The sequence below is a fragment of the Panthera leo genome, chromosome A3 (genome assembly GCF_018350215.1).
Source record: "Panthera leo isolate Ple1 chromosome A3, P.leo_Ple1_pat1.1, whole genome shotgun sequence".
Lineage (NCBI taxonomy): Eukaryota > Metazoa > Chordata > Mammalia > Carnivora > Felidae > Panthera > Panthera leo.
The window spans coordinates 26,557,932-26,582,645 of NC_056681.1; the positions used below are offsets into that span (position 1 = coordinate 26,557,932).

Genomic DNA, 24,714 nt, shown 5'->3' on the forward strand with positions numbered 1-24,714 from the left:
TTCTGGGATTGATCTAAATTGAATATACTGAGGCAAGGAAGGGGAGGTCTTTTTCCTCTAGGCTTTCCAAACTGGCTAATGTAAGCCTAGAGTGATCTGTGACATGCCCTTACTGCCTCCCTCATAGGAAAGATTTTTGACAATGGGACAGAATGGGATTGAGAGAAGCAAATGGAGAAAGGGAGAATCCTAAGGCTAGCCTTTGAACCCCTGGATCTATCCATACCTGAAGCCGAACCTTTCCTTTCCTTGATGACTTACGAACCAGTCAATTCCCCTTGGGACATAAGACAGTTTGACCTATGTTTCTACTTGAAGGAGTCTTAGAGGACAGAGAGGTGAAGTGAGTTGGCAGTAAAATATTGGAGCTGGGAATCCAAAACCAGGTCTCACTGCTACCCAAGCTCAAACTTGATTGCCACTTCCTACCTGTGGGACCAGGGCAGATGCCTGCGATTCAGGATGGAGGGACGGAGCCAATGGGAAACGCTATGGGCTTGTACCACACAGGGGAACAACAGGGGCCTGAGCTCCCGAAAGCCGGACATGAGACTGAGCTTTGAGGGAAACCACTCAGCTCAACCCATGTAGGGATGATGACTCACCTCAGGCTCCTAACCCCTTGAAGAGATTCAAGAGACAGGACAACAGGTCAATGGCATATTTATTTACAATCGGACCAAAAAAAGGCATACAGGCATCTTTTAATTAAAAATAATAATGATGATGATTAAAAAAGTCAGAAAAATTGATGATGTTTGAACCTTTTATGAGGAGTCCATTTCCTAATTCCCCCCACCCCCAAAAAAGAGAATCTCTTAGGGAAAAAATCCGAGATTTGAATGAACAAAAGCCTCCATTATCATTCTCTACTGCTTGGGTTCCCTTTTCTCCAACCTGATTCTTGGTGGACACCGTTTGGCGCTACGGAGTCACTGTGAGCAAGGTTGAGAAGTCCACTGGTTTGACTGGTGGAGCTGGTAGGGGCTGCTGGGAGAACCTGGAGTCGGGGTGCAGGGTGTCATGGGGGTGGGGTGTGTTCCGAGCTTAGCCAGCATCCTGAGCTTTGTCTTGTGGTGGGAGTCCCAAAGGGGCTGATGCAAGGGTGAGCGGCTGTTACTTAAACACTAACCCCAGGGTGGGTTTGGCCTCTTGCAACTTAAGAACAAATGTTTGGTTTGGGACATGCACAGGGTGCACAGGGGGTTGGGTGCTGACAGAGGAGCCAGGCTTGCAAAGCTAGCTCCCTCTTTCTAACTTGGCTCTTTGCCTATTCCTGGGAATCGGGGAAAGACTGACAGAACTGACCTTCCGTCTTCCTTCCCACAAGCAGGTGTCACCCAAGGAGGCAAGAATCAGACAGACAGGAGATGGAGGTGGAGGCGGAGGGGATGGGTCTGGCTGAAAGAGCTGAGCATGAGCACTGAGGCTGGGGGATGTCAGGGATAGAACGCCTCTCTCCCCAGCCACCTAAAGGAGGGCATCTGAGGTCTCCCGGCCTTATTCTGTGCTGGTAGGGGGAGTGGAGAGGGCCCGCCACCAGCACACTTCGCAAAGAGCAGCAACCCCCCGGGGAAAGAACTGGGGAGCAATCCTGAGGGGTGAGGACCCTTGTCCCAGACAGACACGTGGATGCTTGGCTTGACTCTGTAAATACTTGGCCCTGGATCCAGGGTTTCTTGGCACACACAGTTCACTGCAAGTCTCTTCTCTGGTCCAGCAAACTCCCGCTGCTCCGAGCAGGGGTGAGTCCTGCTGTCCTGGGGCACTTGGCCCCAAGTACTTCCCGGGGTTTTTCTTGTAGCAATAAGACTTGGTCACCCTGGAGGCCTGGCTGGAAGCCCTGCTTTGGGCAGCCCTGGGAGGAGGTTGGGGGGAGAGAAGAGTGAGGGAGAGGGCTGGTAGAGGCTGGTCGGCACTGAGGATGCACGTCCGGGCTAGAGCTGGGCTTTGTCGCGGCATCAGAGGTGAGGATGGGCCGTGAGAGGCTCGGAAACCTCACCGAAGCCCCAGAAGGCCAGGCGTTTCCTCTTCCAGTTAGTTGTGGGGTGGCCAACAGCCTGAGGAACTGAGGTGGAGACAGTGACCAAACCCAGTGTCTTGGTGATTTATCCATCCTGGATCCTTACGTTAAAAAAACTAAGGAAAAAACCCCCAACCAAAAATAAACCTGAATAAACAGGTCTGAGAGTTCCTGCTGGAGGGAACTTTCGTAGCACTGAAGAAAAAACAACCCACAAAAACCTCATCCCCCACAGAACTGGAATAAATTGATGAAGAAAAGTCCAAGATTTATCTACAGGCCCTCCCGCCCCCCACGCAGCCCCGGGATCCAGGAACACTGTGCCAGGAGTTACATTCCAAACGAGCAGGAGTTATTTTATTTGCGTGCCTGCAGTTCCCCACGCAGAGTGGCTTCCTGTCCGTGGACAGAGTGGGCCTGGCCATGGTCCACCCCCATCAGTCTATCTTCACAGCAGCGTAGATCTTGCGGACAAACATGTAGGCTGCATAGAAGCCAATGGTGCCCGTGAGAAGCCAGAAGGACAGGACCATGAGGGCCGTGTAGCCAAAGTACAGGAGAGAGGGGATGAACTCGACGATGTCCAGCTGGGGCGAGTGGAGAGAGAAGAGAGGGGTGGACACTTAGTGTCAGCCTGCCATGGCCAACCTGGACACCGCCCCCCACCCGACCTTCTCACTGATCTTGTGGTGAAGCGGAAGCCTGGTAGGGGAAGGGGCTTGCTCCGAGTCGGCAGGGAGGGGCAGGCGGAGCTCACAGCCATGGCGAGCCTTCATCGGCAGCAGGGCCCGGGTACCGCCTTGAGTGCTCATGACCACCATGGCAGGTTTTTAACCAGCCACAGATGGGGGACAGAGGGGTCCAACAGCACCCATGGTTCCACAGCTAGGAAGCAGAAGGAGGCAGAATGTAAGCCTTGGGCTGGAGGGCTGGGGGTGTCCAAGGCCCAATTCCACTATCCTAGGCCATTTCTTGTGCGGGGGGTCGGGGGGTGGGGGGGTGGGGCGGGCGGGTAGGGGTAGGAATCTTCCTGGAGAAGGGCCTGAGAGCTCATTAGGAGAGAGAGAGGAGCCAGGGCCAGCATGCCTTAGGAATGGCCACAGCTGTGTCACTTCTTCACCCTCCACAGTCCCCAGAACAGCATGGCAACAATCCTGGATGGCTGGAGCAGCAGCCGGGAGGTGGTGGGAGACAGGATTAAAGAGCGGGGAGCCACCATAAGCCAGCCTACAATCCTCTCCTCCTAAGAATGCTTCTGTCACTTTTGTTAACATCTCACAGGGAATTCATCTTGGAGCATGCTGGACTCTCCTGCAGAGTTTAGGGGCCCGGCAGGGATGCCAGAGACCTGTTTGTGGTGGTGTTTGCTGGGGTGGGCAGAGCTAATCTGGAACCTTGGTATCAAGACCTACTCGGCACACCAGGGCCTGAGTGGGGCCTGTGCTGGGGCTCATGGGCAGACACATGGTCACAAAATGCCAGGAGCTCGGAAGAAATCAGTATATCCTCTAACTGGGGGGTGAAGGCCATGTTTTCAGGCTTAACCCTCCCCAGGTTCCTACTTTCTCGTGTCTGGAGATGGGGTGAGGGAGGTAGGGGACAGGACAGTGGTAGGTAAACCCAGTGGCAAAACCAGGAAAGGTACAAGGCAAATAGGCAAAGCTGGAAAGGCCCCTAGAATTCAGGCCGGCCAAGGCTGTCATTTTACAGACAGGATCTGGGGCTGGGGTGGAGGTTTTTAGAGCAGAGAAGAAAGACTGGGGCACAGGGAAGAAGACAAGGAGATCATGATATGATCCCGGGGCAGTTTAGGAGGCCCTGTAGCTAGGTTTCATTTGCCCAACACTGTCTCCCATCTTCCATCTTCCCAGTGTTTTGGGGTACCCACTCCTTTACTCTGTGGCCCTGCTGGGGCTGTCAGTTTTAACACAGAACCTAAGCAGGTCGATCAGAGGACGCCATCCCATGGGACCTGAGGAGCAGTGAGGGATGGCATGTAACCCAGGCCAATGAGCATCTTCCCTGGGACTGGTAACTTGACGGTAGAGGAAAGATGTTCTTTTAGCTCTAGGGCTGCCACTGGCATCTTTCCACTTTGAGGCAAGATCCTGCATGCAGATTAAAGCCAAGAATACACACAGAGCTGAGGAATGGATGTGGAGCACCATTTGAAATGCTGGATCTAACCATGCCTGAAGCTAGAACTCCAGCTTCTCGAACTTCCCAAGTTATACCAGTCAATACATTCTCTTTTTGCTTAAGCCAGTTGGAAATGAGTTTTGGTCACTTTCCGCTCAAAAGTTCTGATGAATACGGGCTATAGAGGAGGGAAATTAGATTTCTTCTGGATGATTCCAGGAATAAGAGGATGGCCTGAAGATGGAAGTTACAGGGTGATGGATTCCAGTGTGAATCAAGGAAGACTTTGATAATGACAGGAGGTGCTAACCAAAGAGACTGAGAATGCCAGGAGGGAATGTCTTCTGTCACTGGAGGTGCTAGAGCAGGGGTCAGCAAGCTTTTTCTTCAAAAGCCAGATAATACATAGTTTAGGTTTCGCAGGCCATGTGGCCTCTGTCACAACTACTCAACACTGCCACTATAGTGTGAAAGCAGCCATAGACAATACGTAAGTGAACGAGCATGGCTGTGTTCCAATAAAACTTTATTTACAGAAACAGGTTCACTGGCACACGCACTAGTTTGCTGACCCCTGAACTACATGGTTACTTGCTGGGATCTCTGGAAAAGAGGGGCACAGTCGGCAAACCGGAAGCGGGGGTGGAGTATCATAGGAAGATCCACACAGTTCTTTCCAACCTGACGATTTGGCCAAAGGGTGTTCTAAGCCTCCACCAACTGACCTGTGACTCTGGTTTGGGAGGACACCCTGGTTGCAAGCAGAGAGGACTCTGCCTGTTTTTGGATTTTGGAGACCTGAGAGGCACAGCGGGTGAGACTGTCTTCGGTGGTAGCCTTGGAAGGGAGGGGTCCACCACAGTGAGCCCAAACTCCTTTCAAGTGGCCCATCCATCTGGCTCATGTGTCATGCACAGACCTACCAAAACCACTGTGGCAAGTGGGGATCTGCTTGTGTCCTTCCATGCCACTACTGGGTGAACCCGAGTTCCTAAATTTGGGCGCCAAAGCCTATTTCGGAATTTTCTGCTTTTATCCTCATTAACTCTTCTCATCTACCTTCTTTGTTCTTTCATGTTCTTGCTATTTCTTTCTTAGTTTGAGCTGAGTACCTCATTACCAGTGTCTCCAATTTCCTGTGAACAGTGCTGTAAGGTGAGAGATTTCCTTTAAGTTCTGCTTTGGCTGTATCTCACAGGTTTCGCATGCAATATTGTGCCACTTATCCTGAAGGCTTTTGTCTCCCAAACACACAGAACACAGATTCTCTCTGTCCTAAAAGGCAGCATGTTCTAGAACACAATGACTTTGGTTCTTCCCACTGTTGGTGGGAAAGACTCAGACACTTGGGTGTTCCCCCAGCACCCTCGTCTCCACCAACCTGCCCTGAAAGGGCTGGGGGCTCCCTCACACAGGGCAGTACCTTGTTAACAAAATAAAAGATGGCATAGACAAGGACGTAGAACGCAGATCCCCCGGAGACTAGGAAATTCCTCCACCACCAGCGGTAATCCTGAGGAGGAAACAGAGCAGAGTTATTGTCTCTAGGCACAATCTCTCTTCCCCAAGTTTCATGGTTGCCTGAGGGGCTAAAGACCCTAGATAAGAACAGTGATATTTGGGGTCATGGGAATGTTTTCTGTCTTGACTGTGATCATGGTTACACAACCATATGCATTTCTAAAAATTCACTGAACTGTAGACTAAAATTGGTGAACTTTATTCTGCATACGTGATACCTCAATTAAAAAAAAAAAAAATCAACAAGGACCACAGCAAAAGAGCAGTAGTAACAACAACTAACATTTCTTGAGCAAATGCTCGCTGCAGGCCAGACACCATTCTAAGTGTTATACATGAATCAGCTCATCTACTCCTTGTAGTAGCTGAGTCAGGCCCTCTTGCTATCCTGTCACATGATGAGGAACAGAAGACACAGAGAGGTTAACCAACTGTCCAACCAGGGCTTCTAATGCAGGAGCCAGGAATTCAGCTCAGGCTGTTCGTCCCAGAGCCCTTCCCAAGGGGCTCCACCAAGAGCTAGTCTGCAGAGGGAGGGAAGGTCGTCCCATCTGCCTCAGCTACTGGAGAAACCACTACTGGAGTGGACTCTGTACTGACAAATCTAAGTGTCCTTCTGCAAGTCGCAGTAACTACTCCATGTGACTATGCTGTGAGGTAGGGATTCTTAAATCCAGTCTACAGCTGAATAAATGGGGGTTCAGCTAAGTGAAGTGATGTACTTGCCTAAGACCTCATAGCCAGAGGAGGGGGGCCCACATGGGAAACCCAGACAGCTTCATGACCCATCCAGTCCAGACCCAGCTTTCCTCACCCCCAACTCTTGGCCCCATTCCCCTCACCTCTGCACAGAGCTGGAAGTACACCATGACGATGCTGATTTGTGAACACGACACCACCAGGATGATGAAGACAAGGAACAGGAAGCCAAAAAGGTAATAGAACTGATTCTCCCAGATTGCCTGTGGACACATCACAGCTGGCCTTCAGCTAGCCTGCCTCCACCCAGCGACCCCTTCCCTTGGCACATGCTGCCTGTTCTCGAAAAGCCACCCCTCAGTTCCAACCGGCACACCACCTGCCATCAGGACAGGAATGGAGACACCATCATGATACCATTGGGGCCTGTAGGCCTCGCATGTGGGGTCTGACTGGCCCTTCCTCTCTGGAGCACAGGGGGAGCCAGGCTGTTCTCAGGGAGGAGCTGCGGCATGGCTGATCCTGCAATGGGTGGGCCCCAGCCTGAACTTGACAACTTGTGGAAAATAATGAATCCCACCCAAATCAAAATTACACAGCAGCCACCACCACTTACGGGCAGCCTACTGTGTGCCAGACAAGGTGCTACATGCTTTATGTGCATCTCCAGATATAAGCCTATGAAAGTGTGGCCATTCATGGATGAGGAAGCCAAGGCTCAGAGAGGCTGGCAATTGGCCCAGGGTCACACAAAAAGAGTAAGGTACCCCCTCTGGGGGGCAGCCAACCCATCCTCTGACCCTTTTCCTAGGCAGGGCTAGGTGGGCAAGGGGGTCTCAGCAGGGAGGGGCTGGACCATTCCAGAGCAGCAGATGCTGGGCCAGTATATCAGCAGGGAGGGGCTGGACCACTCCAGGGCAGCGGATGCTGGCCCAGTATAGATTTGGTGCAAGGCACTCTAGGTGCAGAGTGCCGAGCTGGCTCAGCCAGGTGCAGATGGCTCTAAAGAGCCCTTCTGCCAACTTCCATCTTGGCAAGCCTGGGCAGGAGTCACATCATTCCAACAGCTACTACTTAACAAGCTCTGCTTGAGTGCCAAGCCCTGTGCCTTTTATAGACATTGTCACATTCTAGCCTCACAACAATCCTGAGAATTAGGAATCACTCCCCCCGCTTTCCTGAGAGTTCAGAGTATAACAGGTAAAAAGATGTATAGGGACCTGGAAATCAAATCAGATGCCATGATGTTAGTCATGGTGGAGACTGGCTGCCATATTACTGACACAGCTTCTATTTACTGAGCACTTCCCACACACCAGACCCCATATACAATGGCCTATCTCATTTATCCTTCCAAGCCATCTGAGGGGCAGGAGTGGACACCCTGAGAGCATAAATGGGCCTGTCTGAAATCTCTCAGGTGGTAAGAGGCAGAGCACATAAGTGGAGGGACAGGGACGAGGCTAGTAGGGGTGAAGGTTGTGTGTGGAGGGGCGGGGGAGCACCCTACCAACCTCTTGGGGCTGACCTAGCCCCGGGGAGAAGCAGTACTCACACTGAAAATGAAGAAGAGCTCGATGAACATGGCGCCGAAGGGCAGGATCCCAGCCATGAGAATGCTACGGTAGAAGGGGAGGGTTAACACCGCTAGGAGAGCCGGGCCACTGGGCATCCAGGCTCCTCCCAGGTAGCATGAGGGATGGTGCTCACACAGGTGTGGTGGTTCTAATTCTCTGGCATACTTTTTGGACCATGACAGCCTCCTGAGAGAGAGGCAAGCTGGGCATCAATCTCCTCATTTTATAGATGGGGAAAGTGAGGTACAGAGAGGTGGCATAACTTGCCTAGATCTAAGTGATGGTCTTCCCCTGTCTCATCTGCACTTTTCCATCCCTCCCTTCCCTATCCTGGGGGTTCTTAGGCCAACACCAAGTCTGGTTACAACTTGGTCTCCTTAATGTGGCATCGAGTTAAGCTTTCACGAAGTCTACGAGAGCCTGTTGGAGCTGCAAAATACCAGGCACAACATCCCAGGGGAGGGAACCCTGTTCCATGTTCTAAGGAAATGGCTCAGGGCAGTGTCCGCCTTGCCCACTCTAGAATTCCCTGGGCTCACCCCTGCCAGAGACTCACCCAACAAATCGGTTCATGTACCACCGCTGTTCGGGGATCTGCCGGGGAATCTGGTTGGTGCGCACAGGGTTGTCATATGGCTGCTTGCGGAAGCCGAAGTAGTAGCCCAGGTAGACAAGGGGCAGGGAGATCCCGAACCACATGCACAGCAGGGCCACCATGGTGGGGAAGGGTACCTGCGGGCACAGCACCGTGAGGCCCCACAAGGCCCTGAAGCTCAGGCCAGGGGCTATGCAGGGAGGAGGGGGACCTAATGGGTCCCACGGAAGGAAGGCCACTACGACCGAGAAGATCCTGCAGACACATCCCCCACAAGGCTCCTGGCCAGAACCTCCTGGGGCTGATCCAGCCCTGAGGAAACATGGAGGGCAGCTTGAGGACCTTAAAGAAGGAGCCCCGGCATCCCAGAGGGGCTTGTCATCCAGGGAGGAGGCAGGAAGCAAGAACATAATGGGGTGGTGAAGAGGCCAGGATGAAGAATTACATGGTATGTTAACCGAAGACGAAAGGGAAAAAACAAAAGTGCACAAATTGTGTGTTCCCAATTTTGTTAAAATGAAACACCATAATACACTATGAAGCCAAAAAAGCAGGTTATAAAACTGTATGTATAGGACTCCATTTTAATAGAAACATCCCAGTATTTATATGTATATGTGCCTACAGAGGCCTATGCTGAAAAGTTGACAGTACTTCCTCAGATGGGATGTAGGGATTATAAGTTATTTTTCATTTTTTTCTTTATCCTGTTCTACACAGTATTATGTTGTTACAAGAGTCATGCAAACTGGAAGAAGTGAATTAATATATACAAAGTGTTGAGAACAGTACTTATTCCAATGTAAGCACAATATAAATGCCTGCTGTTACATTGCAATTTTAAAGTTATATCATTCTATTTTAAATATAGCTGAAAAGACTGCAAAAATATACTACAACTTCTCTGTACTTTCCAAAATTTCTACAATGAGTATTTATAATGAGCAGTTGGTAACTAACTGGGAGGAAAATGTTGAAAGAGAGAAGGAACACAGGTATAAAAGAGGAAGTGAGAGGATGAACATGACTCTGTCTTTCCTGAGGGCGGCTTCCCCAACCGCTGCAGAGAAGCCAGTCCACCGGCACCCCGGACTCCCAGCCTCACCCAAGGACCTCTGATCAATGGGCACCTGCAGGTGGAGGGGAGGCGGCTCTCGCCACTGAGGCCAGGATGGCAAATGCCTGCCCTCCCCCTCCACTGCAATCCTGCCACAGGATCAAAACCCACCCCCAGCTGAGTCTGCAATCCTACTCCATGAGTCCCGCACAAGTTACTACCAATGGCCGGGGCTGGCAGGGTCCCCGCTCTGAGGGCAGGACAACCCGCGGGAGCTGGTGTTGCGGGACAGGGACAGGCGGAGAGCCTTGTTTGGGATACTGACCTAATAAACCCACAGCAGGCAACGTTCCCTTGGCCGAGGCAACGGGAGATTCCCCAGCTGGCCCCTGGACTGTGGAAATCTCCCTTTAGAGAAGTGAGCTCTGGCCAGCTGTCTGCAAGAGCCCACAGGAAGGCCAGGGCTGGAGTATGGGCAGCCGGACGGGCAGGGCTGGGGAAACCCCAGCTCGTCCACAGCCCCTGAGACTGGGAACAGAATGCTGGGGACTCAGAAAAGGGAAGGGAACAGCAGGAAGTGACCTGTGGGAGTGGGACCGAGCATAGCCGGCCCTCCCTTACTTACTGCTCCTGATGAGTGCTTTCCCCAGATGAAGCAATTCAAAACGAAGCAGATGCCAAAAACCACACCAGGGTACAGCGTTGCCGTCTGGAAGCAAGGGAGACCAAGTTGGGGGTTGCAACTAGGGAGCTGCCACCCGTTCCAGTGGGGTCCCCAGACTAGAGGCCCTCAACCCTCCTTGTCCCTCAGGACTCAGCTCAAGGACCATTCCTTCCAGAAAACATTCCCTCAACTGCCCTTCCCCTGCCCTCATCCCAGTCTGTGAATATGTATTGTTACCTGGTCAATGTCTGCCTATCCCCGAGACTGGAAGCTCCTCAGGAGCTCCCCCTGCCCACTGAGCTGCTCCCAATCCTTAGAACACAGTAGCTGCTCAATACACATTTGCTGAACAGGAATGGCAGCTCCCTAGTTGCAATGAATGCAACTCCCTAGGAATTAATGAATAAAACTTTTATAAAACACCTATGTCTGGGCCTCACCCAAACAGCCTAGAGTGGTGGATAAGCTTTGAATCTTAGGGGCAGTGGGTGCTGGCCTCACAACACATCCTCTCATCTACTCCTCACTACATGCCTGCCTCGATGGATAATTAGCATTACCCTTTTTAAAGAAGAGGGCACTGACGCCCAGCAATGTTAAATACACACCCTGACTCCACACAGCTAAGGGTGGATCAGAGGCTCAAACACAAGCAGTGTAACCTGAGTCCCAGCTCCTGACCCACTGCATTGTAGACCATCCATTCAGATCTCTTGGACTGGGGCCCAGGCAAAGGGAACCAAAGCCCTGGGCCTACAGGAGCCTTCTTTACTGCTGTGGCCGCCCAAGCACCCAGGAGGGCCACTGACCACATTGCCTGAGGGCCCCTGCAATCCGGCACTCAACCTCCAATGCTAATTTCATCTTAGGCCCATAGCCCCACTTCCCCGCCCTCCACAACAGGTCACTGCCCTTGTGCTGTTATGCAAGCAGAGTTATCTCAGGGTATCTGCCTCCTGAGTGCTAATGCTGTACCAAGGGCCTTCCATGCAGTTTCTCTATCCACACAACAACTCTGAGGGGTAGGTGCAACCATCCCCCACTGGAGATGGGGAAAGAGAAAGGACAGAGCCAGGACTGGGAACTAGGAGATTCCAGAACCCCAGACCACCCTGCTGGCTGCTTCCGCCCACCTGAAACCTTCCTCAAGGCCCACTTCAAATGCCATTTCCTCCCTTGTTGCGTGTTCCTGCTTCATACCACTGTGCAGTAGGGCATTCATCTGCCCTCCTGGACGAAATTTACAGAATGGGCACTGTGCTAGGTACCAGGGGTGAGAACAGGAAGGTTCCAGCGAGGCAGACAGACCCGTAAATGGAGAACTAGCTCCATGGCACTATTTGTAGGCATGAGGCTCTGCCCAGGTTCCTCTGGGGTGTCAAGGAGGACACAGGTCAGAATGGAGGAGGAGGCTTCTAGAGGGTGACACTGGAGCTAGACCTTATGGATGAGGTGGGAGGAGAGAGGGGGTGGGGTGGTGTGGCCGGGCACAGGGGAAGACAGGCTGGAGAAGGGCAGATGAGTATCTGTACCGCTGTGGGCCGTAGCACATGCTCACCTGTGGGCAGAGGCAGAGCCCCAGGGAAGGGTCATCTCTTGCAGGGACACCAGGGGCGCCTAAGATAGTCAAGGGTCCGGGCGAGAGGCAAAGATATCCTAAACCTGGGCAAGAGTTCTAGAGCCAGAGCTGGAGCTGGGAGGGAATTCACAGACTGTCTGGCAGGAAAACTCTCAACACTTGTTGCCCGAGAGGAGGTGGGCAGGAGGGAGCAGGAGGCTGGGAAGCAACGCAACAGTCTGGCCTGGGGGTCCAGGTGAATGATGGTGCCTTCAGACGCAAGGCCCAGGTGCGGAGCAGAGAGGCTGGGTTTGGTGTGGGGCTGGCTGAGGGAGGTCCTGGGGGTGCTGTGGGAGGAAGAGCCGCACCAGGGGAGGTGGGGCTGGGTTCCATGCCTCCATAGGTCCTCAGTTCTTGGCACACCGTGGCCTGAGAAAAATACTCAATGCATCAAGAATTTAGGACCTTTCTTTGATCCTTCTAGAACAGTCCCCTTCACAGCTCTTCTACAAGGAGGGCTTAATTTGTGCCAGGGGTGTCGCAGCTAGAGCTCCCCTGGGGCTTTCGAGAGAGAGAGAGAGAGAGAGAGAGAGAGAGAAAGAGAGAGAGAGAGAGAGAGAGAGAGAGAGAAAGAGAGAGAGAAAGAGAGAGAGAAAGAGAGAGAGAGAGAGAGAGAGAGAGAGAGAGAGAGAGAGAGGGAGGGAGGCAGGGAAGGGTTTCAGAAAGCTGGGACCACAAGCTTCTCTGAGTTTGGCACCAGGGGGTTCCTGGGTCCTGGAGGGCCTCACTTGTCTGGGAGAGGGGGCTTAGGGCTCCCTGAGAGGTAGGGTCAAGTCCCAGGCATCCTCCTGGGTTTCTATGGTCTTTTCTGTTGCCAAGAACTGTCCTCACCACCAGGAGGACAGAGAAGGGCAGGACCTGTTCTCCCCGAAGAGGAAATGGAGACAACAAAGTCCAGAAGATAGGCTGGAAGCACCATGGCCAGGCCTCTTTTACCCCTGGCGGGTACTTGTCTTTGCTCCATGGCACAGGATGTTCTCTCAGCAGCCCTGGTGGTCAGTTTCTGGCCTTAAACTTTAACACCTAGGCTTGGTGCCCAAATTCTGTTATTCTGAATTTTCTATTTCTTCTCTTGTTTGAGCCATCAGACAGTGTAAGCTAAAAATCACCTCAATTCAATCCTCTCTTCTTACAGATGCAGCAAAAGGCCCTTGGAGGTCTCAAGGTGCCTGTGGCAACAGCCCAGTGTTCCTGACCCTCAGGTGAGTACCCCCCCCCCCCCCCGCCCCAACTCTATCACTCAGCTGCTCTGCCTCTGGTCCTAACCCCCACCACAGACTGCCTACACTGCTGAGGAGCCTAGGAAGCTTCTTGGCTCCACACCAACACTGGCAGGAGGTTAGGACACTTACACAGAAGGCTCCTTTCTTCCACCGATGGCCTTTTAGAGTGCGGTACAGACGGCCAGCAGAAAATCCACCAAACACCCTGCAGGGAAATGGGAGGGATCCACACCAATGGGATTTGCTGGCTGAAGGGCAGGCAGCCTATGCCAGCCCCAGAGCCTGCTCAGACACACCTACCCCATGAACATGAAGAGGAAGCAGGCCGTGGTCATGAGAGCTCCCCGGCTGGAGGGCGACAGCATCCCGAGCATGGCCACGACTGTGGAGGGAGTGGGGGAAGAGAGAGAGTCAGGGTGGCTGATGGCCATGGTCCCAGGCCCCAGCCCCCATCCCAGGATAGCACACAGGGCCCAGGGCAGATGAGGCTAAATGAGGCTCCCTTCTCCTTTGGCCTTCCTGACAGCATACTCCCTTCCTCTCTGCAGGGGAAGACCGGTCTCAGCTGCGATGCAGAGGGGCACAGTGGCACTGGGCCTTGGCTGGACACATCTTAACTGTGGCTTCCAGCCCACAGAGCACTTGCAACCAGCCAGGCACTGAGCTGACAGACAGCATTATGAACGCCAGCTCACTGAATCTGCCCTATCAGCCCTCCAAGGTAGAGGCTGGTTATCCATTTCTCAAATGAGAAAACACGTTCGCAGAGGTTAAGTGACTTATCCAAAGTTACAAAGCTCAAAGGCATGAGGCTGAGATACAAATTTAGGCAGATCAGTTGCTGAGAGATTAGATCTTAAAAGTTCTCATCAAAGAAAAAAAATTATGTACCTACGTGGGGTGATGAACGTTAACAAAATGTACTGTTGTGATCATTTCACAATCTATACACATATCAAGTTGTTGTGTTGTCTACCTTAAACTTACACAGTGTCATATGTCAAAAAATAGTTAAAATGGAAAAAAAAAATTTAGGCAGACTGACTTAAGAACCGTCTATAATTACCATATGTTAGGGTTTTTTGGGCTGTTCTCTGAGAAAAGACCTGATTTCGTTCCCAATGCCATTGCTGACTTGTGTTAGTCACTAAGGCCTGACTGTAGAGACAGGCCAATGTCACAGCACTAATGTGCGGCTTCACTGATGGAGTGGGCGTGGTAGGCTATCAATAGTGCTGGAAAACTCTGAGGGGCATCAAACCACCAGAGCCTGGTGCTGAGAGGACCCAGCCTTCCCTCTGGGATGGCTGACTCTGTCTGGCCCTGTGTTGCCGACATGCCCCCCTTCTCCAGGAGGGAAGCCACTCCTCTCTCAGACTCAGGCCTGTGCTCCTCTGGTGACAGGACCCCACACCCAGCCCCACCAGGCCCACTCACAGATGACTATGAGGATCATACAGAAGAGCTGAATGCCTGAGCCCAGGAGGGAGCTGAGGATCATGGGGTACTGGGGGGGCCTGAAGACATCACCATGAACCAGCTTCCACCCAGACTCTTCCATGGTGTCTTCCTGCAGGAAAGGGTAAGAGAATGAGGCTGCTTCCTGGGCTTCAGAGGAGGCAGCTCCTGCAGGGACCATCCCCAAGGACCCATGCCACCTGACTAGGGCTGAGGGTCCCTCAGGTATCAACCAGCTTCCACTCTGACAGGGGTGTAAGCAAATGAAATAGCGCTTCCCAGAGAACTGTCACATGGAAAAGGAGGGCACAAATATGAGGCTGACAGCTACATAAAAGGCAAAACTCCTCTCCAAATTCCACATGCCTGGGGCATGAAAAAATAATTTAAACATCAACACAATGAAATGTTAACTCTGAGCGGTTTTGGGTTGTGAGATTTAGAAGCAATTTTTTTTTTAGCTTTTTTTTAATGTTTATTTTTGAGAGAGAGAGAGTGTGAGCGGGGGGTGGGGGTTTCAGGGAGAGAGAGGGAGACACAGAATCCGAAGCAGGCTTTAGGCTCCGAGCTGTCAACACAGAGCCTGATGCGGGGCTTGAACCCATGAACCGTGAGATCATAACTGGAGCCGAAGTCGGATGCTTAACCGACTGAGACACCCAGGTGCCCCACCCCCCCACCGCCAGCTTTTTTTACCTGATTATAAAAGTAGTATGTGTGGGGCACCTGAATGGCTCAGTTGGTTAAGTATTCAACTCTTGATTTCGGCTCAGGTCATGATCTCACAGTTCATTGAGTTGAGCCCCACATCGGGCTCTGCGCTAATAATGTAGAGAGCCTGCTTGGGATTCTCATTCTCTCTCTCTTTCTCTCTCTCATTCTTTCTCTCTCTCTCTCTCTCTCTCTCTCTCCCTCTCTCCCTCCCTCCCTCCTCAGCTTGCATATGAGCATGCTGTCTCTCACTCACAAAATACACTTAAAAAAATTATGTGTTCTTGTGTAATAAAAAAGTGAAAAAATATTTTTTTGGCATATGGCATGATATTCAAATGGACAGAAAGTAGAAAATTTTTTAAAAATCCAGAAAGACTACACAAAAGATATAAAACTCATAAGTAAACAGTCAAAAGTTTTTAAAAACCCAGAAAGACATAAAACAATGCCATTGTTTTGATACATTTCCTTTAGCCCTTTATATATGTATATGTGCATATGTATATATAATTTTTAAACAATGGAATTGGAATCATACTGTATTTACTGCGTACTTTGTTATTTTCAGTTGATGTTTGATCATGAGCATTTCACCATTTCCAATAAATGTTCCGTGCATTACTATTTTAATGTCTGCACAATTTTTCATTGTATAATTGTACCATAACATAACCAATCCATTATTATGGAATATCAGGCTACATCCAGTTTATTCAAGTTATAAATATAGCTATAATAAATATTTCTAGCCCAAGCCTTTGTGTTTTTGTTTTCCTTAGGAAAATTCTAGAAGAATTACTGGGTCAAAGCAAGCAAATCATTTTATAGCTCATGGTATATAGACTGATTAGTTACTTTTCAGAAAACTACCAATTTATACTTGCTTGGGTGGTGTGCAAAGGTGTTTAGCTCAGGTCAACCATGCCAATGGTAAGTATTATACTAAAAAACACTTGAGCTGATTTGAAGGTCCAAACTTTTTTTTTTTAATGTTTATTTATTCTTTAAAGAGAGCAAGCGAGCACAAGTAGGGGGAGGGGAAGACAGAGACAGGGAGACAAAGAATTTGAAACAGACTCTAGGCTCTGAGCTGTCAGCACAGAGCCCGATGAGAGGCTTAAACTCACAAACTGTGAGATAATGACCCAAGCCGAAGTTGGATGCTTAACCACCTGAGCCACCCAAGTGTCCCACTGTCTTCTCATTATTGTTGGACTCTGTGTTTGGGGGTGGGGGAGGGCAGTTATCCCTGAGGTAAAAATGGGTATTCGCAAGTTTGCTAGCCATGTATAGTCTATACATTTTTTGTTCCTTCTCACATTAGAAATTCTGGGGCTTTTTAATTATTTTAACTGTATCATCTTTTTTCAAGTTTGTTGCAAATACTGTCTCCCACTTTTCTGTTTTGTGTGTGTATGTATTCTGACATGCAGAACAGTTTTTAGATTTTTTGTTTTAAGTAGGCTCCACAGCAAATGCGAGGCTTGAATTCACGGCCCTGAGATTAAGAGTTGCATGCTCTACCAACTGAGCCAGGCAGGTGCCCCCAGTTTTTAGATTTTTAATGTCATATCCATTAAGTTTTCTTTCTGTGATTTCTCCCAATCCTTTTGTGCTTGGAAATCAGAAAGCCTATCCCCATCATTTTGGGATTAAACATTTATTTTCCCTTTGAAACTACTCTATCTCAGACACACACACACACACACACACACACACACACACACACACACAGAGTCTGATAGGCCCAGAGCCCTACTGCTAGTCTGCCCTCCCTCTCCAAGTCCATCCCTCCCCAGCCAAGACACACACACACACACACACACACACACACACACACACACACACACACACACACAGTCTGATAGGCCCAGAGCCCTACTGCTAGTCTGCCCTCCCTCTCCAAGTCCATCCCTCCCCAGCCAAGACCTCGTACAATGTCATCCTCCTTGTTATAGTTGGCGATGTCCTTCCGGAGGGTCCGAATGATGATCATGCTCAGGATGCCTGAAACAAACGGGTGGGGAGAAGAGTTTTGAGTACTGCCAATACGGTCTCCTGGGCTGCATGCCCTCCTAGGCTTGGTGTTTTGCTGAGTGATGGCTGGGAACTTCCTCCAGTGGGAACTGGCTATGCAGCTGCCTCTCCTGAGCAGAGCTCTACCCCAGCTATCCAGACAAGGGCACAGGGAGGATCGCTCCCCTGGTAGGGGCAGAAAAGAGGGCAGGGGACAGGTGTGGGCAGCCAAAGCACAGTGTTTTGTTTTTTTTTTTTTAGCACAGTGCTTTTTATTCCAGGGAGAACAGCACCCAGCTGCTCTGTGGCTTGGTCTTACTGACTTCTGTAGCCTCACTTCCTCCCAGACTCACCTCTTACTCTGCCCTGCTTGCCTGCTCCTTTTGTCATCCGTTCACAGCCTCCTCTACTCTCACCTCCACGCCTCTACCGGGGCTACTCCTTGCTCCCTTTGCCTGCAATGCCCCACTCTGCCCCGACTCCCACCCCCACTGCAAGACTCACTCTAGGCATCTTTGCCTTTCAACACACCAAATGGTTTGGAGGTCCCCTCACTTGTACCTCCACAGTAGCTCGTTTGCCTCTCTGGGCAGCACACGACAGTGGTTAAGAGAACGTGTTGTATGACCTCAAGCTAACTTAACATTTTAGGCTTAGCTCATGGAATCTGAAGGAATGAGAGGTTTGTAAAGTGCTTATTAACACAGCAGCTGGCCCTCAGTAAGCGTGAAATACAGAGCAGCAGGCATTATCTTTACTTCCCATATGATACTGAAATGACCAGTTTTACTCTACCTCTGCCCACTACCCTCCCCCTGCTCGCCAGCCTCTCACCAAGCCTGTCCTACTGCAGGGCCGTGGCCTTGCTGGACCAGTCCTTCCCCGGGTCTCTGAATGGTGGCTCCTCATTCAGAGAGGGTTTCTCTAAAGCAGCCTTCCACAGCTGGGCGTCTGGTCACCCTGTATCTGCTCCACAGCACTTATCACCCTCAGGTCTCAACCATGTTTTTGCTTTTTTGTCTCTCCTACCACCAGAACAGATTCTGTGGGGGCAGAGACTGGGCTGGACCTGCTCAATGCCACATCCCCGGCCTGTGGCACAGTGCCTGCACAGCATGGGCAACAACAAAATCTTGTCCAATGAATCAAGGAAGGTGTGCATGAAGAGATGTATCTGTCTCTCCCTAGGGAGCTCTCCAAGGTAGAGACTGAATCTTCTTCACCTCTGCACACCTGATGCCTACCACAGAGCCCTGATGTCTGTTTTGACCTACACTTAGCCCCCTGGAACACCCTAGAAGTCCCCCTTAAAGTAATGTGATGCCTCAGACCTTCCTCCCTCACCCTCTTGTCCTCTCTACCTTCCATCCCACAGATCTCTCACCTGATAGGAAGAAGACCACCACGACGGAGTTAATGATAGAAAACCAGTGGATTTGCACATCACTCATGGTCAGGTAAGTGTCCCAGCGAGAGGCCCATTTGATGTCACTTTCCTGGAGGGTGGCAGGGGAGGGGGAAGATAGGGTGGAAAAGAAGCACTTAAGAGTCAGGTCTCTTGTTAGACAATTCCTGCCCAGACCAGAACCTGCCTCCCCTGTCACGAGCTCCAGCCCCTTCTCACCTCCCAGTGTACAGAGTAGGTGAAGTACAGCTGATTCTCCTTGGTGGGGTCAATTTCCTGGGGCGAGGAGCTGGTGCCCTCAGGCAGGGTGCAAGAACTCTTCTCGTCTGCTTTGATGTCTGTGAGAGATAGAGACTCAGTCTGTTCCCGTGGGGGCCAGTGACACTACCCATGGGCTGTTTTTTGGGGGCGGGGGGGGGGGCCCTCAGAGGCCTGCTGCTGGGACCCAGGGTCTGAGCAGAAGCAAGACAGTTGTAAAACTGTGCATCCCAGAGCCCTGACCTTCCTAAGGGCCGTTGGGGATGCAGAGAGGCATGTGCTGAGTGTGCAAGAGGGAGTCTGAGACCCTCATTTAATGTCTTCCTTCACTCAATTCAAACATTCACGTATTCACTCAGTCACCCTCACCAAACAGGAAAAATACCACCCATTCATGCTGTCATGTTTTCTCATTCACTGTCTCCAAAGGCCCAACACTTCAGTAATGCAATCACTCAGATGCTTTGTTCTTCATTTACTCATCTGTTCATCCTGTTATCTGTCCACCAATTTAACACATAGTAAGAACCTACTACGTGCCCAGTACTGTGCTGGAAACAAAATGGGGAGAAAAGGAGACAGAGTCTCTAAACTCAAGGAAACAGTTGAGGGGAGAGATGATGTCAAAAAATCCCACGGCAAACGTAGAGCTGTGCTCACGACACTCACCAGAAGGAGGGGCAGCACAGTGCTCTGAAAGCACAGGATCTATGTCTTACATGAGATTTCTGGGTATGACTGAAAATGAGGTTCCATAGCTTAAAAAGAAAAAAAAACAAAGAAAAAAAAAAAAGCCAGAAACCCACTACCACCTGGACCAAGGCCAGGCCTGCTAAATCCAAGTATGTCCCATGGTGAGCAAAGGCTGACAGGTGAGAAGCTGGACCAGGTCCTATCAGGCCTATAGGGCTAGAGTTGGGCTCTCAGATTCCTGCACAACTGTTGACCTGGGCCAATTCTAGTCTACGCCAATCACTCACACAGAGGAAGAGAAGCACAGAAACCAGCTGCCCGACCGCTCTGCCTGCCCCTTTGTTCTTCAACTGAGGGTAAGCCGGCTGGTTCTTATGAGAGGCCTAGCCAAGTCTCAGTGGCTGTGTGTTCTTGGCCAGGTCACCAATCTCTCTGAGTCTCTGGTTCCTCATCTATGATCACCACATACCTCCAGGGGTTGCCGGGAGGTGGTAAACTGGGAAGGTGCCAGGCCAGGACACAACAGATGGCAGCTCTCCCCTTGCTCGTCACCTTTTCTGATGGGAATGCAGTGACCCTACCTTGGCCGGGCCCATATAACACAGTGGCCTATCAGCCGTCTCAGAAACGAGTGTGAGAAGACCCTGGGTGTGGAAGCCCAGGCCCATCCAGCCCTGCCCCTCTGGTCACACCTCCCCACTCACCCTCCAGCCTGATGCTCTGGGGAATCACCTCGAAGCGGACGACGCGGTATGTGTGCTCCTGGTCCTCTTCCAGGTCCTCCCGGTGGTAGTAAAGGATGAACGAGAGGTGATTGTGCAGGTAGATCTAAAACAGCGATGGAGAGAACAAAATACCAGCAGTCAAGAAATAGCCAGAGAATCACCCCAGGTAAGCAGGTCCCTCCCCTCGTCCAGCATGCCGAGCTATTTCAACCTGCCAGAAACACTGCTCTCACAGCACTCCCCACTCAGAAACCCTCTAGGGCTCCCTGGGGCTTAGGCCCACCATTCAAGGCCTTCTATCATCTTCTCAGACATCTAGCTCCCCCGCAGTCTCCCCTGACATCTCCCTGCCCCGTGCACAGTCCCCACTCCGCAGCTGTGTTCTCACATCTGCTGCAGCTAGGACACCACCCGACTCCACTCAGCTCTAGCCTACCTAGTTTTCAAGGCCCACCTCCTCCATGACAACCTGAACGCACAACAAGCTCTTCTGAACTCCGCTGGCATCAGTCGTCATGGCGCCAGCACCATCAGTGAGCAGCAACTAGGACTTAAGATGCAGGGTCTACATGGTCAGTCCTCTTCCTAACTGGGATCAGAAGCCCTTTGAGGACAGGGATTATGCCTCAAAAGAAATGGTTTTGCCTTTTATTCCCCACGCGGTAGGAGTTCCGTTTAGAAAATTAGAAAGATAGGAGAATCACTATTACAACCATTGCCATTATCAGCATATTTCTCAGAGGCTGTGCTATGAAGCAGACACACAAATTATCTGATTTACACTGCATAACAACCCCAAAGGGCGGGTATGGCCATTACATACATTTTACCGACGAGGAATCGAGGGCACAGTGAGGAAATAGGTAGGCTCAAGGTCACTCAACAACTAGTAGGTGGTGGAAGTGAGATCCAAAACCCAGGAAGCCAGCATGCTCTAGACCACTACAAAGCTCTCTTTCCTACATACTGACGGAATTCTGTGTTTTTTCTTTTGTTTTAGTCTTATAAATGTGGAATCTAACTTTTTAGGGACTGTGCCTTCCACTTCCTGTGTAGCATCTGCCAGAGCCTTGCCCAAAGCACTCGGACTCTGACAGGCCATGCCTAGGGGCACTAAGAGAAAGCTGCCCTGGCCATCCTACCTTTGTGATAAACCTCTAGCTAAATATATCCTTCCCTGGGGCCCCAAGAGCTCGTGCCTTAAAGGGTGAAACTCCCACAGCCCTTCAGCCCGCCGAGACACCCTACCTTGTTGACATCCGTGAAGCCAAGCCGGTAGCCATGCTCAAACTGCACATCCTTTTCCTTCTTCTTGTCATCGCCTTCGCGGTTGGAGTAGAGCTCCAGCCGGGTGGCCACAGGCAGGTTATCGGCAATGCTGGAAACCGAAGGCCCGCTCAGTCCCTCTGGGCCGCCTCTCCCGTCAGTGCCCTCCCATCCACCAAGGTGAGGCTTGCAGGGAGCAGAGGACAACTTACAGGTGGACATAGTAGTCTTCCGTGATCCGCTCGGCCACAAGCCGGCTCTGTTCCACGGTCAGGGTCACTGGCTTGTTGGACTGGCTACACAGAACTTCACACTTCTTTTCGCTGTTCATTAGCACCTGGAAAGGGGTGTTGACAATCCGGTCCCCTCTCAGCACCTCTCCTGCCGTAAGAGAGACAGATGGATCTCAGAGTTTCAGCCCTGAGGTTGCTGAGGCCAGCAGAGCCACGGGGACACCGGGCTGACTTGCAGGGCCTCTGGCAGTTCTGCACCTGGCAGTCAATGCTCTGCCCTGTCTGTAGATAGCTTGCCCATCCTACTCCCACCTGTACGCTCCACCCCCGTTCTGCTCTACCACCCCCAGACTCTCCAGGGCACATCAAATATGCCATGTCACTCCATGCCTCTGGGCCTCATGTCATTTCCTTTGCCCAGAGTGCTACTTCTTGCCCCATGTTCCTGGGAAATTCCTCCTCACTCTTCAAGCTGTTTCTATTTCACCCTCTGGGAAGTGCTTTCTGAGTTCTTCAGGGCTGAGCCCATCACCCTCTTCCCTGATTTGCCTCTGTGTACAGGCAGTCTTGTACAGTGGCAAAGACAGGACTGGCCACTGAACCTTGGCTCTGCCACTCACTATCTTAGCAGTCTTGGTTAAATTACTTAATCTCAACAAACTTCAATTTCCTTACCTGTAAAATGGGGATTATAATAGTAACCATCTCACAGGGTTACAATGAAAAATAAAGTACCAGGCACAGAGCAGGCAGACAACAAATACTATTTTTATCATCAGCATCACCTTTGCACCTTTCCATGTCAATGATGCGACTTTGCACAATGTGTTAATATATTACATTTCTGCGACCTCTGAGTTCTTTTAAGGGCCGACAATGTGTCCTATTCATTTCTGTGTCTTCAGATCCTAGCTCAGGCAGGGAGAGGAAGTGGACTGAAATCCAGCACCTGAGATTTTTTAGCCAAAACATGTTTTTACTTAACGAACTGGCACATCCTTTGCATGCCTGTTGCTTCAGAGGGGCCTCCGGATGTCATGCTAGCAGGCACTGAGCAGTTAGGGACTGTCAACTAAAACCGATGGCACTTTCATTCTGAACTCTACTAACAGTTCTTCTGGGACACTGTGAAACTGGGGCAAGCTGAAGACCCACCGAAGCCAACAGGCAGGACTAGCTCCTGCACGAACAATTGGTCTAACACGTGCTTCCCAGCATGGACCTGCTTGGATATGGCACTCTCTGCCTAGTCAGTCAGTCATTCCTTCAGTTGTTTGTTCATTCATTTGTTCATTCATTCATTCGTTTGTTCATTTGTTCCTAACGTGAACCTAGTACTGGTTACGTGCTGGGCCCTGAAGATGCAATGTTGAACAGACATACTCATGGATCTTACAGTGTAGTGGGAAGACAGACTTTGGTTAAATCATCAGGATAACGAGACTACACTGTATAACAAGAGGAACTTGCTCTAGACATGGGGGAGCAGGTCTAGGAAAGTTTCTCTGAGGAAGTGATGTTTGAAGTGAGCTCTAAAAGAAGAGAGGCGTTAACTATGTAATGAGACAGAGGAAGAACATTCTAGACAGAAGGAACAGTACATGCAAAAGCTCCTGAGGGTGGGAGAAGTGTGGTGAGTCTGAGACACCTGTGTGGTTGCGGTGCAGAGGGCAGGTGGGAAAGTGACTTAAGGTGAGCTCAAGAGATGGGCCAGAGCTGGACCTGGGGGCCTGGGGGCTGTGCTGGAAGTCCGATCTTTATCCAGGGAGCAAGAAACGCCAGTGAAGGGTTGCTAACAGCTGAAGGAAGACAGTATCTGATTCTGATGACAGAAAGATCACTCTGGCTGTTTTGTCAAGGAAACACAGAAGAGGCAAGGGACTGGTTGGGGCGATGCCAGTCAGTCATGCACGTAAGCGATGACGGTGGCTGGTCAGGGCTATGCTGAGGCTGGAAGCACGTACACAGATTCAGGAGCTACCGAGCAGGCAAAACTAGGGGACCTGATGCTGACTGATAAAAGGGATGAGTGAGGAGTGGTGCACATCAGGTAGACTGAGGTTTCCACAGCCGAGTGCTAGGGGGAAAACAGGAAGAAGAGCAAATTTAGACCGAAGGCGTTTTTTCAGTTTGGAGACGTCAGGTGGGTATGTCAAGCAGGAGGTGAGATATCCAAATTTAGGGCTCAAAGGCCAGGTCAGGGCTGTGGATAGAAGCTGTGAGTTGCTGGCCTGTGAACTGTGCGGCAGGGCACGAGCTGCGCCACCTCAGGGAGTACGACACAGCCATGCAAAGTAGCAGCTGTGACGAGTGTGGACGAGGCCACTCAGGAGAGGGTCTCCCCTTCTCCCCCTTTTAGAAGCCTAGTAACAGCAGCTGACTCCATTAAACCCAGGGAGCGACTGGCCAGTGGAGAACAAGGATGCCAATAAGACACGTGCACGGTCCACTGTCGAAATGATTCAGGTCATCCTCTTCATTTCACAGACGGCCATGCTAGAACCAGACAGGGACAGTGACTAACTAGCCCATGATCATTCAAGGGGACAGTGGTAGTGCTAAGCTCTTGGGCCCCTTCCTTTACACCATGCCCTAATGCCCACTTCTTTTTAGTTTACAAGGAGCTCACTTGAGAAAAGGAAGGACATACACAGAGAGAAACCAATCTGCAGACCAAGCCAGCAGGTATCATTTCTTGATATTTAGAAATTAAATTTAAACCAAGAAAGAGGACATGCTGGTTTGGAATGGCTCATTTCTAATACAGAAGTATTCCTTTCAACCTTTTATAGCTGGAGCAGAGAGCCAGCCAGGCTGAATGAGCAACAAG

General features: G+C 50.9%; 1 protein-coding gene across 3 annotated transcripts in view; it reads right to left on the reverse strand.

Annotated features, from left to right (window-relative positions):
* Positions 1-646: 646 nt before the first annotated feature.
* TM9SF4 (transmembrane 9 superfamily member 4) overlaps positions 647-24,714 on the reverse strand; it is a 53,502-nt gene continuing 29,434 nt past the window's right edge. For 2 of the 3 annotated variants that reach the window (XM_042931293.1, XM_042931294.1), the window contains exons 4-19: positions 21,864-22,032; positions 21,634-21,763; positions 20,365-20,488; positions 18,929-19,047; positions 18,689-18,800; positions 17,225-17,295; positions 14,554-14,686; positions 13,417-13,498; positions 13,246-13,321; positions 10,237-10,320; positions 8,516-8,691; positions 7,938-8,001; positions 6,526-6,645; positions 5,586-5,675; positions 2,781-2,908; positions 647-2,610 (exon numbers count right to left, since the gene is read on the reverse strand). In XM_042931293.1, coding sequence (XP_042787227.1) covers positions 2,472-2,610; positions 2,781-2,908; positions 5,586-5,675; positions 6,526-6,645; positions 7,938-8,001; positions 8,516-8,691; positions 10,237-10,320; positions 13,246-13,321; positions 13,417-13,498; positions 14,554-14,686; positions 17,225-17,295; positions 18,689-18,800; positions 18,929-19,047; positions 20,365-20,488; positions 21,634-21,763; positions 21,864-22,032 — 1,817 coding nt within the window. In that variant the 3' untranslated portion in view covers positions 647-2,471. The remainder of the gene's footprint in view (positions 2,611-2,780; positions 2,909-5,585; positions 5,676-6,525; positions 6,646-7,937; positions 8,002-8,515; positions 8,692-10,236; positions 10,321-13,245; positions 13,322-13,416; positions 13,499-14,553; positions 14,687-17,224; positions 17,296-18,688; positions 18,801-18,928; positions 19,048-20,364; positions 20,489-21,633; positions 21,764-21,863; positions 22,033-24,714) is intronic. The other variant, XM_042931295.1, reaches the window with a different exon arrangement.